The 13,774-nt window shown below is 42.0% G+C and overlaps 1 protein-coding gene across 4 annotated transcripts in view; it reads left to right on the top strand.

Annotated features, from left to right (window-relative positions):
- SMARCC1 (SWI/SNF related, matrix associated, actin dependent regulator of chromatin subfamily c member 1) overlaps positions 1 to 13,774 on the top strand; it is a 191,879-nt gene that overhangs the window by 98,582 nt on the left and 79,523 nt on the right. For all 4 annotated transcript variants that reach the window (XR_006289179.1, XM_037891337.2, XM_037891340.2 and 1 more), the window contains 2 exons: positions 4,770 to 5,028; positions 5,915 to 6,076. Coding sequence is in view for 3 of the 4 variants with exons in the window: in XM_037891337.2 (XP_037747265.1) it covers positions 4,770 to 5,028; positions 5,915 to 6,076 (421 nt within the window). In the remaining variant the exon portion in view is untranslated. The remainder of the gene's footprint in view (positions 1 to 4,769; positions 5,029 to 5,914; positions 6,077 to 13,774) is intronic.

Here is a 13,774-nt window from a genome sequence, read left to right as displayed (position 1 = left end):
TAAGGTGCCACAAGTACTTCTTTTCTTTGTGCCTAAATTGATACCCATTTGGGTAAATTGTTGACTTGTGGCCTGTTATAGATGGAAGAAGATGGTCTGGTTTTGTTCAACATCTTTATCAGTGATCTCTATGATGGGATGAATTGCACCCTCAGCAAATTCGCAGATGACACTAAGCTGTGGGGAGAGGTAGATACGTTGGAGGGTAGGGATAGGGTCCAGAGTGACCTAGACAAATTGGAGGATTGGGCCAAAAGAAATCTGATGAGGTTCAACAAGGACAAGTGCAGAGTCCTGCACTTGGGAAAGAAGAATCCCATGCACCGTTACAGGCTGGGAACTGACTGGCTAAGCAGCAGAAAAGGACCTGGGGATTACAGTGGACGAGAAGCTGGATATGAGTCGCAGTTTTGCCCTCGTTGCCAAGAAAGCCAATGGCATACTGGGCTGTATTAGTAGGAGCATTGCTAGCAGATTGAGGGAAGTGATTATTCACCTCTGTTTGGCACTGGTGAGACCACACCTGGAGTATTGTGTCCAGTTTTGGTCCCCCCGCTACAGAAGGGATGTGGACAAATTGGAGAGTCCAGTGGAGGGCAACGAAAATGATCAGGGGGCTGGGGCACGTGACTTACAAGGAGAGGCTGAGAGAACTGGGGTTATTTAGTCTGCAGAAGAGAAGAGTGAAGTGGGATTTGATAGCAGCCTTTAACTACCTGAAGGGGGGTTCCAAAGAGGATGGAGCTTCACTGTTCTCAGTGGTGGAAGATGACAGAACAAGAAGCAATGGTCTCAAGTTGCAGTGGGGGAGGTCTAGGTTGGATATTAGGAAACACTATTTCACTAGGAGGGTGGTGAAGCACTGGAATGGGTTACCTAGGGAGGTGGTGGAATCTCCATCCTTAGAGGTTTTTAAGGCCAAGCTTGACAAAGCCTTGGCTGGGATGATTTATTTGGTGTTGGTCCTGCTTTGAGCAGGGGATTGGACTAGATGACCTCCTGAGGTCTCTTCCAACCCTAATATCCTATGATTCTATGGTAGATACCACTATTTGTGAATCTAGTAGCAGTGAAAGAAAGAATTAGGAGGATCCATAGGCTGCAAACTATTTTGATGAATGGAAGACAGATCCCTCATTTCAGATTGGTGACAAATTTGGTTGGATCTTCAGAATACTTCCTTCTTCCACTAGCATTGTTTCCATCATGTCTAGGTTTATCTTCTCCCGGTGATTTTCATTCAGATGCTGACCCACTATTTAGGGACTGGGACATTCTGGGAGGAGAATAGGTAGAGCTGGGTGACATCTGTATGGGGTTGATAAGTGAGGCTGTACTTTCTCACGGCCTTCCCTAGTGATTTTAAATATGCATTCAGTGTGATGGAGTAGAGGACAGAGTCTTGTAGTACTCCACAGTTAAGGGTTCTAGATCTGAAAGTGAGGGATCAGTGAGATCACTCAGAGGAAGGATCTGTACAAACTTATAACATTAGCGCTCACCACTGCAAAGCTAAGGTGGTCCAGCAGCATCTCATAATCAGCTGTGTTGAAAGCTGATGAGAGGTGACCCAGGAATCTTAGTATGGATCTTGTTTTTGTGCATGTGGTGGCTAGGAGGAAATTTTCCATCCGAGCAGCAAGTACTGTTTTTATACCATATCCTGGGGTTGGACCTTTGGTCTGACCCAGTGTGGCCGTTCTTATGGGTTAAACACCCAATTGGGAAGAGTGTTGTATATTGGCGAAGGCAGGTGTAGTTGGGAGAGGGCTGTTCCCCGGCTTCTCTAAATTTGGTGACAGTGATCAACATCTTAGGTACTGATCAGATCACAGAATGCTTTAAGGTAGATAGCTGACTTTTCTGTAAAGGAAGGCAATTTCATTTTGCCCGAGGAACTTTTTGCCTTTTTGGCTATCCCCAACTGGCGGGAATCCGAATCGCATGTCATCATTTGAATTTCCTCCACTTCTTCAAGGACTTGCTGTTGTATAACTGGATCAAGATCTGGGAAAGTTGGTTTGTCAGTGGTCCAGTGTCTAGTCCCCATCACTTGGGATTCCGATAAATCACTTCAGATGCAGGAGATCTTGTCCACAAAGTAGTCTTATTTAATGTGGTTCAAATACCTCTGCTTTTATCAAAGGTTAGTTAAGGGATCTGATAATCTCTCTACACTACAGTCTAATACTTCCCTCCTGAACGCAGGATTTTCTTTACCATTTATAGTCTTAATAGATGGTGCTCTGTAAATATAGCAAAAAGAAAAGGAGTACTTGTGGCACCTTAGAGACTAACCAATTTATTTGAGCATAAGCTTTCGTGAGCTATGAAGTGAGCTGTAGCTCACGAAAGCTTGTGCTCAAATAAATTGGTTAGTCTCTAAGGTGCCACAAGTACTCCTTTTCTTTTTGCGAATACAGACTAACACGGCTGTTACTCTGAAACCTGTAAATATAGCCACATTGACAATCTGTTGCTTCTGCTACACCAAGATCCTCACCTTACAACTCATGGATTCTGTCTAGTTGCCAGTGATCAAGAATGCTTCTGTAGTCTTATTTCTAGGCTGTTGAGAAAAATTAGACTTCTGTGTATAGCTCATTTCATGGTTGTATCACTGGTATCCTTCTGTATGCTGCCAAAACTATTTGCATTTACAGTGGTTTGTTACTTTGAAAACTTACAAGGATGCTATCAATTTAAAAATCAAACTCCTGTTTGAAAACTTTTAGCTACCTTTTTTAGTAGATTGTAACTAAGATTATGGGGCAAAAAAACATTTTCTCATATTTTCATGTTTTGCTTTGTGCAGGTGACAGCACTTTGTGTACAGTCAATTGTTTACATTGTAGTAGCACCAATTAGTAATAGCCAGGCCCCATTGTGCTAGCACTGTACACATATGAAATAAGATAGACCCTAACCCAAACGGCTTATAATTTTAGTATATGACGAGAGAGAACATGAGGAGAAACCTCATGGAGGGAGAAGGGAACTATGAAATGAATATGTTTGGTGTAAGCAACACTCTCTATTCCCCGGTGTAGTCGATCAGTTTCCCCTGTTTGTGTTAGTCTTTCACACAGCAACAAGGAAAGGGAAACACTTTTAAAGTTAAGAAAATAAGATTTGTCAAAACAAAAATTGGTAGGAGTACATGAAACTATTTAATTTTGTTTTAATTAACAAGGTTTCAAGTTTATGATGTCCCTTTAATGTGAGATAGGATTCTTCTTCAGAAATATTAACAATAATTTCCATTTCTTTCACTCCCCTTTCATAGAATCATAGAATATCAGGGTTGGAAGGGACCCCAGAAGGTCATCTAGTCCAACCCCCTGCTCGAAGCAGGACCAAGTCCCAGTTAAATCATCCCAGCCAGGGCTTTGTCAAGCCTGACCTTAAAAACCTCTAAGGAAGGAGATTCTACCACCTCCCTAGGTAACGCATTCCAATGTTTCACCACCCTCTTAGTGAAAAAGTTTTTCCTAATATCCAATCTAAACCTCCCCCATTGCAACTTGAGACCATTACTCCTCGTTCTGTCATCTGCTACCATTGAGAACAGTCTAGAGCCATCCTCTTTGGAACCCCCTTTCAGGTAGTTGAAAGCAGCTATCAAATCCCCCCTCATTCTTCTCTTCTGCAGACTAAACAATCCCAGCTCCCTCAGCCTCTCCTCATAAGTCATGTGCTCTAGACCCCTAATCATTTTTGTTGCCCTTCGCTGGACTCTCTCCAATTTATCCACATCCTTCTTGTAGTGTGGGGCCCAAAAGTGGACACAGTACTCCAGATGAGGCCTCACCAGTGTCGAATAGAGGGGAACGATCACGTCCCTCGATCTGCTCGCTATGCCCCTACTTATACATCCCAAAATGCCATTGGCCTTCTTGGCAACAAGGGCACACTGCTGACTCATATCCAGCTTCTCGTCCACTGTCACCCCTAGGTCCTTTTCCGCAGAACTGCTGCCTAGCCATTCGGTCCCTAGTCTGTAGCGGTGCATTGGATTCTTCCATCCTAAGTGCAGGACCCTGCACTTATCCTTATTGAACCTCATCAGATTTCTTTTGGCCCAAACCTCCAATTTGTCTAGGTCCTTCTGTATCCTATCCCTCCCCTCCAGCGTATCTACCACTCCTCCCAGTTTAGTATCATCCGCAAATTTGCTGAGAGTGCAATCCACACCATCCTCCAGATCATTTATGAAGATATTGAACAAAACCGGCCCCAGGACCGACCCCTGGGGCACTCCACTTGACACCGGCTGCCAACTAGACATGGAGCCATTGATCACTACCCGTTGAGCCCGACAATCTAGCCAGCTTTCTACCCACCTTATAGCACCTTACAGCACCTTTGCTGTAGTCTGTTGTAAATGTTGGTGTGTAAATAGTCTCATAATAGGTTATGTTGACTCACAAATTAAACAATTGTTTTTTAAAGTCTTCCAAGTTTTTGGGATGGTAATTAGCAAACAGAGAATCATACTTGTGTGTTTGGAGCACAGAATAAATGACGAGTATTATACTGTTTACCGGTTCTCATAGCCCATAAATTCAACTTAGTGTTTAAGTGAGAGGCCTTCCACTGTCTAAACAAGTGTTTATGAAAAATCAATGTTTATATACTCCCTTTCACATAGTTCCCCTTTCTTTATTCACTGTTCTGTTTGTCACCAGACTGAATGGCTGTGAGAACAAAAAAACTTGTGTATACGTAGCATTATTTGCAAAACAATTCTTACTCTTCCTCTGTTGCAGGCTCTGGAGATGTACAAAGATGACTGGAATAAAGTCTCTGAGCACGTTGGGAGTCGCACCCAGGATGAATGCATTCTCCACTTTCTGAGACTTCCCATAGAGGACCCTTATCTGGAGAACTCTGATGCATCCTTAGGCCCATTGGCTTACCAACCTGTACCTTTCAGCCAGTCTGGAAACCCAGTGATGAGCACTGTTGCTTTTTTGGCATCTGTGGTGGATCCTCGGGTGGCATCAGCTGCAGCTAAAGCTGCTTTAGGTATGGGGTCACCATGACTCTTTCCTTATGATTTTGTCTAACATGGTGTAACTTTGTGCTTGGTTGCTGGCTTCCTCTTGAGCTTTAGAAAGATCAGCTGCTATCTTTGGTGTTCCTTCAGAATGCAGCTAACATAAGTTGAAAACAGAAGCAAATATCTATAAAATTACTCAGGGAGGAGTTACCAGTATGGTTATTGTCTGTTTTGCATTTTACTAATGCTAGACTAGATGACGTATTGAGGTCCTCTCCAGTCCTACACTTCTATGACTCTGTGAACTATTAATTGGTTTGTAAAGCACTGTATAAGTGCCCATTATTACTTTTTATCATCATTTTGTTTAAGTGTACATTACATTAACAAATACTGCTACAGTGTTTTAAATCACTTATTTGGAATCTTGAACAAAAACTATGTCAATTTTGGTTCTATTAATTTTAACTTGTTGCTTTCCTGGTTGTTACGTAATCATGATTGGATAGAATAGTTCCTGCATGCTCAGTAACCGGTTATCTTATTTTCTGTAGATAGAATAAATGTGCTAGTTTGCATTTGTATAGTTTGGAAGAAATGTTCATAGAATCACAGAATCATAGAATATCAGGGTTGGAAGGGACCTCAGGAGGTCATCTAGTCCAACCCCCTGCTCAAAGCAGGACCAATCCCCAATTAACTGTACCTTAACTGTTAACTCTTAAGTACTGCTAACTACCACATTTAAGGGAGTAAATGAGCTTCCTTATGTTATAAGTGAGACGGAACTTCAGAACGTATTGAAAATTCACTTTGTCATTGTATTTATTTATATGTGGGTCTGTGAAAACTGATTATTTTTGACATGTGACGTGCAGACACCATAATATTTTCTCTTTAATTCTTTAACAGAGGAATTTTCTCGGGTCCGAGAGGAGGTACCACTGGAACTAGTTGAAGCCCATGTCAAGAAAGTGCAGGAGGCAGCGAGAACCTCTGGGAAGGTGGATCCAACATATGGACTAGAGAGCAGCTGCATTGCTGGAACAGGTCCAGATGAGCCAGAGAAGCTTGGTAGGTCATAAGTCTTGAATGCAGAAATTTTTGCAAATCAGGTTTATCTTCAGTACTTTTTATCAGAGAGAAACAAGCATATATATTTTCTATATAGAATATAGTAAAAACCTGAATCTTTTGGTCTTTTGTATACCATCTCTCTCTTTTTTGGCCCCACCCTCACTTCTTCTGTCCCTTTTAGGTCAGAAAGAGACCTAGACAATTATAGAACAAATTGTCAGCAATAAGTCTTGCATATAGCTTATCATAAATCAGTTTTGTGTTAACAATTCCAGAAATGTTGAAGCTAAAGGTAGGACACATTTGTCTTTAGCAAAATTAGAAGTTAGTGTTTAATAGCATTTAGGGTCTTTTGAATATAACCCTTTTTATAATATACAGCTTTCCTGCAGGGAACTTGGACTACATAGTAAATGTTGCCCATTTATTTCTATTGCTAACATTTCAATATAGAAAGTTTTCAGTTTTTCCTGATGGAAAAATCTTAAACATTTATATAAAAGTGTAAGTAACAGGTAATTGACATGACTCTTTGGTAGTTGCTGTTAGGTGTGTGTTAGACCGAACAATACTCTTATTGAGACAGTAACTGATACACACAATTGTAAAAAATAAAAGGAGACCGGATAAAAGTGTATAACGTAATGGATGGTTTACAAAAGATAGATTGGGAGCTTTTGTTCTCCCATTCTCATAACACAAGAACAAGAGGACTCTGAGTGAAATTAAAAGATGGGAAATTGAGAACCAATAAAGAAATTCCTTTTCACACAACACATAGTGAGACTGTAACTCATTGCCACAGGAAGTTGTTGAGGCCAAGAGCTTAGCAAGGTTCAGAAGGGATTATATAGGTAATTAGACTATCCAGAGTTGTCATAATAAATTATAACCATTTAGGAAGGAATATTAAATTGCACGTTTCAGGGTTTAAGCCAATGTCTATCAATAGTTGGGATGAAACCTAGTCTGGGGCGCAGATTATCCCACATCTGACTACTGCAGAGTTCTCGCACATACCTCTGAAGCCTTCGATACTGGACAGACAAGATGGACTTTGGTTCAGATCCAGAATGGCACTTCATATGTTCCTATTTAGAAGACTCAAAGCGAAAACCCCATCACTTGGGAGAGATAAAAGCCGACTAAGCAAAACAATTAAATATTCCAGAGGGAACAATTCTGCATGAACCCCACTGGTAGTAAGGTTGGTTCAGACCAGATGAGACATAATGCCTTCCATCTCTATGGAAGTTACGATAAAACCAACTGGATTGTATGGTTTTGTCAAAATGTAAGTACAGAATACCCCTGCTCAAAAAAAAAAAAAAGAATAATTACATAATGTTTTTTCTTCATCTCCACTCTGTTTTCATGACTTCCTGCCTGATTGTGTTCTCGGTACGGTGTTAGACAACAGTAATGATGAGAAAACATTGTTTCATTAGACCTGAACTGCACATGGACAATGTGTATTGGCTAGTGGTGCTTTCGTGTTGCATAGTTTGGGCCATTCTTAGTTTTTTGAAAACTCTAATGTAGTTGTAACTGTCACAGTTGAGCTGAGTTTCTTATGTGCGGCGAATGCTCTTGCTTATTGAGTTACTTCAGTAGATACTCTGGCATATAAGGTTAATATTTTAGGCTATGATTATTCATGCTACACAAATTGTCGTCTATAGCCCAAATGTGTAAAAGCTATGTGGCTGTTTCAACGTCCTAGAATACATGGAAAATCCCTGTTTGAATCCCCTTTCCACTAAAAACTAACTTCTATTTCAATCCCATTCTTAAATAGAGAATGTAAATTGTATAACTTAGTTTTTGATTTAGTTCCTTAAGCCCTGCAGCATAGCTGCTCTTATTTCTTCCATTTGGTTTACTGCAGTGTGCCCACAGGGACTCTGCTATATACTTACTAAAATGCAAAAAGATTTTCATCTTTAAACACTCAGTAAAGATCTGGCAGCACTGTTAATGTTTGTCAGTAAATTTTTAATATCTCAAAATCTCTGTTCAGCATTGGTTGGCTAGTGTCTTGTTCATCCTACCACAAATAATTTGTGAGTGAATTTAGGGTTTGTGCTAATGAAGCATGTCTTGTACCAGATAAAGCTGAGCATAGTGTAATCTGGGTAGTGTGCAAGCTTTGTCTCAAGCTCTGCCAGAACACCTCAGGCCTTACCTGCCATATCCCCCGTTACTCCAGACCTGAGAAGAGAGTACAGAATTGTGTGGTGGTTTTTTGAGGTGGGTTCATAGGAACTGGGTGCACAATAACACACTCAACACCTACCTCTCTAAGTCTCATTCCGTAGCTGAAGTAGGTATATGTGTACCATGTATGCTGCTTATTTTTAAAAAGTATGTAGATTTAAATTGGACAGTGTTTAGTTTAAGCTAAAAATACTGCAGAATACCCCCTAAATTTCACATTAGACTTGTCAGACTTTTTTTTTTTTTAATAATAATCAAACTGAAATTAGCAAGCTATTCCATAGTGCTCTGTCACCTCTTGTCAGTTCCACATGGTGGAGCAGGGCAGAGCTGACTTGGAGGAGCATAGAACTCTGAAATGACGTGACAAATACATGCTGAAAAATAAACATCATGGCATCTGGAATATCTCCTTCTCCCTCTCTGTGTCGCATTGTTTTGTCATGTGGAATTGACAGGAGGAGTTATAGCCCTCTAAATCCATTAAAGGGGGAATAGTTTTATTTTTCTTATCTGAGTCTCAGGTAAAACAAATCTAGGTATTTTCTAGCTTGGATCGAGGTTAAATTAGTGGTTATATTAAAATAATCACTGGACTTAAGCCTATTTTAGCTGGAGTGTTACAATTTGCTAGTAAGTCTTGCCCAGCAGGATTTGAGACTACAGGAGTGGACTTCTCTGGGGCCTGAGCCATGCAATTCCTTAGTCGTACGTCATTAGTATGTGACGCTGGCCTGTCAGTTGCCCTTTTCTCAAAAGGATACCCACTAGTTGCAAATACAGGTTTTGTGGCCTTTGCCATTTAATAAGGGGATGTGGAAAACAGACAACCATAATATGATTCTTGTAGACTGGGTTCTATAACTAATACTGGCCTGTTATAGTTAATGCGATTTGTATTGGGCTGTGATTAATGGAATAAATTAGGACAACAGCAGACGGTTCTCCCTGGGGGAGCTTCACAACAAGAGTTAACTGGGTCACTCGACAATCTGCATGGCCTTCCACCTCAAAACAGCTTTGCAATGGAGGACACAGAGGAAGAATCTACCAAGGTTGCACTTGCAGTGGTGTTTTTAATAAGCTAAAGTACATTTGCATGGCATACGCCTACTGAAAAAGCTAGCTGTCCTTGCATGACTAGAACTGAAGTATTACACCTAAATATGTCACACTTGAAAACTAAACTATCTATTTAGGAATACACTGTAATTTAGGTTCATTAATTGATGTAATCTAATTATAGCTCCACTAGTCTTTTGAAAATTGTGTTTTTTATATTGATATATTTCAGTGTCATGTGGGAAATGTGATTGGAATAGACTGTGAGAGCTGCTGTTAGTCTAGAATTCTGACCTGTAATAACCTTTGTGGTTTGCTGTATTCAAAGCTGACAACCAGATTCCTTTACATCGATATGTAGAGCCATTGTAGACAATTATAGCGTTTACGCGGATCAGATTAAATGGTTAACATGATAGATGCTGTGAGTCAAGGACATCCAGAATTCCTCTTCCGAATGCACTGGGAGCCCTCATCTTAGGGATTTTTGTTCACTGTTACCTTTAAGAGCAGAATCAAGCCCTTAATAATCAGCCTGGTCTTCCTGTATTTCATGGCTTTTAAACCATGTTTTTAAACCAGTTTTGTTTGCACACATACTTTGCAAGATGCACATTGATGTTGCCCAGATGCACCGTGGGCAGGATTAAGTTCTAATTGCTTGTACAAAGAGCCACTTGAATGCTAGAATCTTAAAGGTACAGCCAGCTCCACTCTGGACAGATGCAAGATGTCCAGACAAAAGCAGTTTCCCAAACCAACACTCATATGTTTGTGCTATCTTGTAAGCAGTACAAAAGTTAACCTTTGCATACATTCTTCAGGGCCTCTCTTGCTCTGCTCCAAACATTCCTGTCCCCATATCCAGTAACAGCCCTACACTTTCTCCTCCCTGTCAGTCCCTGCCCACACATCTCTGAGTTTCAGGTTTTTGGAGCAGTGAGGCATCATATCTGAGTGTTAGGTGAGTGTGGGGAGGAGGGAGAAAAGAGCACCACCCAGCACCAGCAACCCCCAGCATTGTTGTGTCAAGCCCTCCTGGTCAACATCTGCCCCACTTCTAGCAGAGAGCACCTCATCTAGCCCCCAAAACCTCCTACTGTATCTTCAGATGACCCAAACACCACAATCAATTTTTGTCTGCGAAAGATTCTTTTTATAAAGACTTATTGTGGTGGAATCCAAGAAAGTTGAGGTCATGAACCCAAGAAGGTAAAGAACTACTAGATTTGATCACTAACCAGTTGACTGGGCACAGCCCTATATATTACTCCACAGTGATGTTTACATACTTTGCAGCTGGGTACAGCCTTTGCCCATTTATATTAAACTTCACAAATGTTTTAATTAATAAAGTGCACGGTAACTTTAATTGGAGATTTCAGTTTGAATGATGATGGTGAATGTTGAGTTTCCTGAGAGGAGTTATAGTACTTTGTCCTTCTGTAATGGCTTCCATTTAAGGATCTCAAAGCACTACACCAAAGATTAAGCAAATCTCCGTTCTGTTTTGTTCTGTTTTATACAGACTCTGATCCTTCCCTCATTACTGTTCTATCTAAGTCCCTTCCTGCAGTGGTTTGTTCTTTCATTTTTCCACTTCACACAGGAAAATTTTGTGTGCACTACAGTGTGTTGCTTTGGTATGGTTGTGGTGGGGTTTTTTGTGTGTTTTTAGTGCTGTGTGTGTTAGAGAAGGCAGGTCGAAAAAGTTCAGCTTGCACTTGGAGTGGTAGGTGCTGAGATTTGTGATGGCCCTTAGTTCCTGTTGGACCTTGTTCTGTGGTTTCAGACCATCCCTGGGAAAGCTCTGTCTTCTGCACAATCTTTGCCCTTGTTGTAAAAAGTTCCATTGTGCCTGAGGAGTGGAATTGTCTATCTTGTTGTCCTCTGAGAGGGTTGGGTGATCTTTCTGCTATGCCCAGGCCATTGAGTGCCTTGAGGAGGATAACCAAGTCCCTGAACTTCTAAGGGAAGCAGCAGAGGACAGGTCTGATGTGCTCATGTTAGCCTGTGTTGCTGAGGAGATGCACTTCAGCATTTTGTACTAGCTGGAGTTAACTAAGAGCTGAAGGTTTGTTGCCCAAGTATATTGCATTGCTGCTGTCCAGACAGGGAGGTGACAAAGGTATGTATAACAGAGGCCAGGTAGCTGTCTGCCTGGATGTGATGAAGTCTCCTAGCCATATGTCAAGCCAAGTGTATGGCATTATCCATGTTTTGCAGGTAAGAGACTCACCTCCCCAAGATTAAACACAGTCAGGACTAAGACCCAGGAGCCTTTACTCTGACCACAGGAGCGCACAGTTCTGAGTTTTATCATGTCTGTAACTCCCCCACCCCCCCAAAAGAAAGTATTCAGGAAATTCTAGTATGACTTACTGTGGTTGTTACAATTACAAATGAATTGGTATTGAACTTCAACAGTGGAGTAGCTTCCTTGTGAGTTTGGCCACTTTTCATCATCTCTCTTCTGGGTCTGTTGAGTCAAGTTGGATTGAGTTTATTGAACAATAGTGTAGGTTTCCATAAAGACTTTAAAAAAAAAAAAAAAACAGGAGCAGGTTGTGAGCCCACTCCTAACCCTCTACCAGGAAGGCCAATGGACTCCCTGGTCCTATTCATCGACCTGTCTGGCATGAGTGGCCCTATCAGGAGTTATGCTCCCATCAAGATAGCTCTCAGGATTATGGGCGGACTCAAGCCTTTCAGCCATGTCAAGACACAGTCCCTGGGACTGATGTAGAAGAGGTCTGATGTTTCACATGTCTTGGCAACACTGTAAGTACCACAGATGGAACCAGTGAAAACATTAAAGCCAGAACAGTGAAAGCCAGCCATGCCTTTTGTAACTCTAAAGCTGAAGAAACAGAAATCTTGTCCTCCAAACTAAACTTAGAGTCTTGAACGCTATTGTAACATTAGTTTTACGCTGTGGCACTGAAACTTGGAGATGACTTCTTCGAGTGATGTCCCCATGGGTGCTCCACTGTAGTTCCTTCTCTGCTTTACCTACAGTGGACTCCCATGGGGGGGACATCTCAAAAAAACTCAGTTACCACACCAGTTGAGTAACCCTCTCTTCTTCTTCGAGTGATGTCTCCACGGGTGCTCCACTGTAGATACAGCACAGGAGGAACTACTGTGGAGCACCCATGGGGAAACGCATGTTGAAGAACCTCAGTTAGTGCACAAGGTGAGTAACCCTCTCTTATTAAGACCTTACTACCTAAACTCCAGGCTTCCATAAACAGTTTTTAGACAATTCTTCAATTTCAGATGACCAGAAAAAAAATCACAAATTACAGAACAAAAATAGAGATGGCTTGGACATACATGAAGGAAAGACCCAAATAACATAAGACAGGCATTGGACTGGAACCCACAGGTCAAGAGGCAACAAGGTAGACCAAGGAAATGCACAATAAAACAGAACTGAAAGTTCTCAAAATGATATGGGAGGAAACTAAGAGACTGGCAAAGATGGAAGCCAGTGGTGAATACATGGAGTACAGAGGCAAAAGAGAGAGAGGGTGTGTTAAACTTCACCACCCTTGCTTTTTCATGAATGATCTCGCCGCAGTTCCTATTGTGTCTGTGCACTTGAAAGTTTCACAGGCAGATTAAACATAGATAAGGGTGGTCATTTATTTTACTTCCTGTATTTTTGGCAGGCAGTGATTTCCCTTTCATCTCAGTGTGTGATTTGACTAAATGCAAACATAGCTAAAATGAACAGTCTTGGAATATTTTACTTATTCATGTCCTTGCCAAGACCTCTCTCAGCTAATATAGTGCCTTTTGAGGACTGGTGATAACTAAGGCTACGTTTTAGTCATGCGTATTTTTAGTAAAAGTCATGGACAGGTCACGAGCTGTAAACAGAAAAGGAGGATTTGTGGCACCTTAGACTAACAAATCTATTTGAGCATAAGCTTTCATGAGCTACAGCTCACTTCATTGGATGCATTCAGTGTAAGCAGAAATTCATGGACCTGTGACCTGTCCATGACTTTTACTAAAAGTACCCACCCTTACTAAAACTTGGGCAGGAGTGGGGGCCACCGCTGGTGCTGGGGGAGGTGACCCGGGTCCCCCGTGGGTGCTAGGGGAGGTAGGGTTGGCGGGGCTGGCAGGGGCTTCCTACCCAACTCCGCATCCCTGCAGCTCCTAGGCAGTGGAGGAAGGGGCCAGGGCAGGGGCTCCTCCGCTGCTCCAGCCACAAGCTCCGGCTGCCGTAGCTCCCATTAGCCAGGAACTGCAGCTAATGGGAGCTGCGGGTGTGGGCAGCATGCGGCACGGAGACCCCACACCCCTCATCTAGGAGCTTCAGGGGGGCCCCCCACCCCAGGTAAGCATGCCCCCCCCGCACCCTCCAAACCCCTGTCCCCTAGCCCTGAGCCCTCTCCCACACAC

The sequence above is a fragment of the Chelonia mydas genome, chromosome 2 (genome assembly GCF_015237465.2).
Source record: "Chelonia mydas isolate rCheMyd1 chromosome 2, rCheMyd1.pri.v2, whole genome shotgun sequence".
Classification (NCBI taxonomy): domain Eukaryota; kingdom Metazoa; phylum Chordata; order Testudines; family Cheloniidae; genus Chelonia; species Chelonia mydas.
The sequence above is the reverse complement of the archived record's forward strand: the minus strand, read 5'-3'. Positions and strand labels throughout refer to the sequence as shown.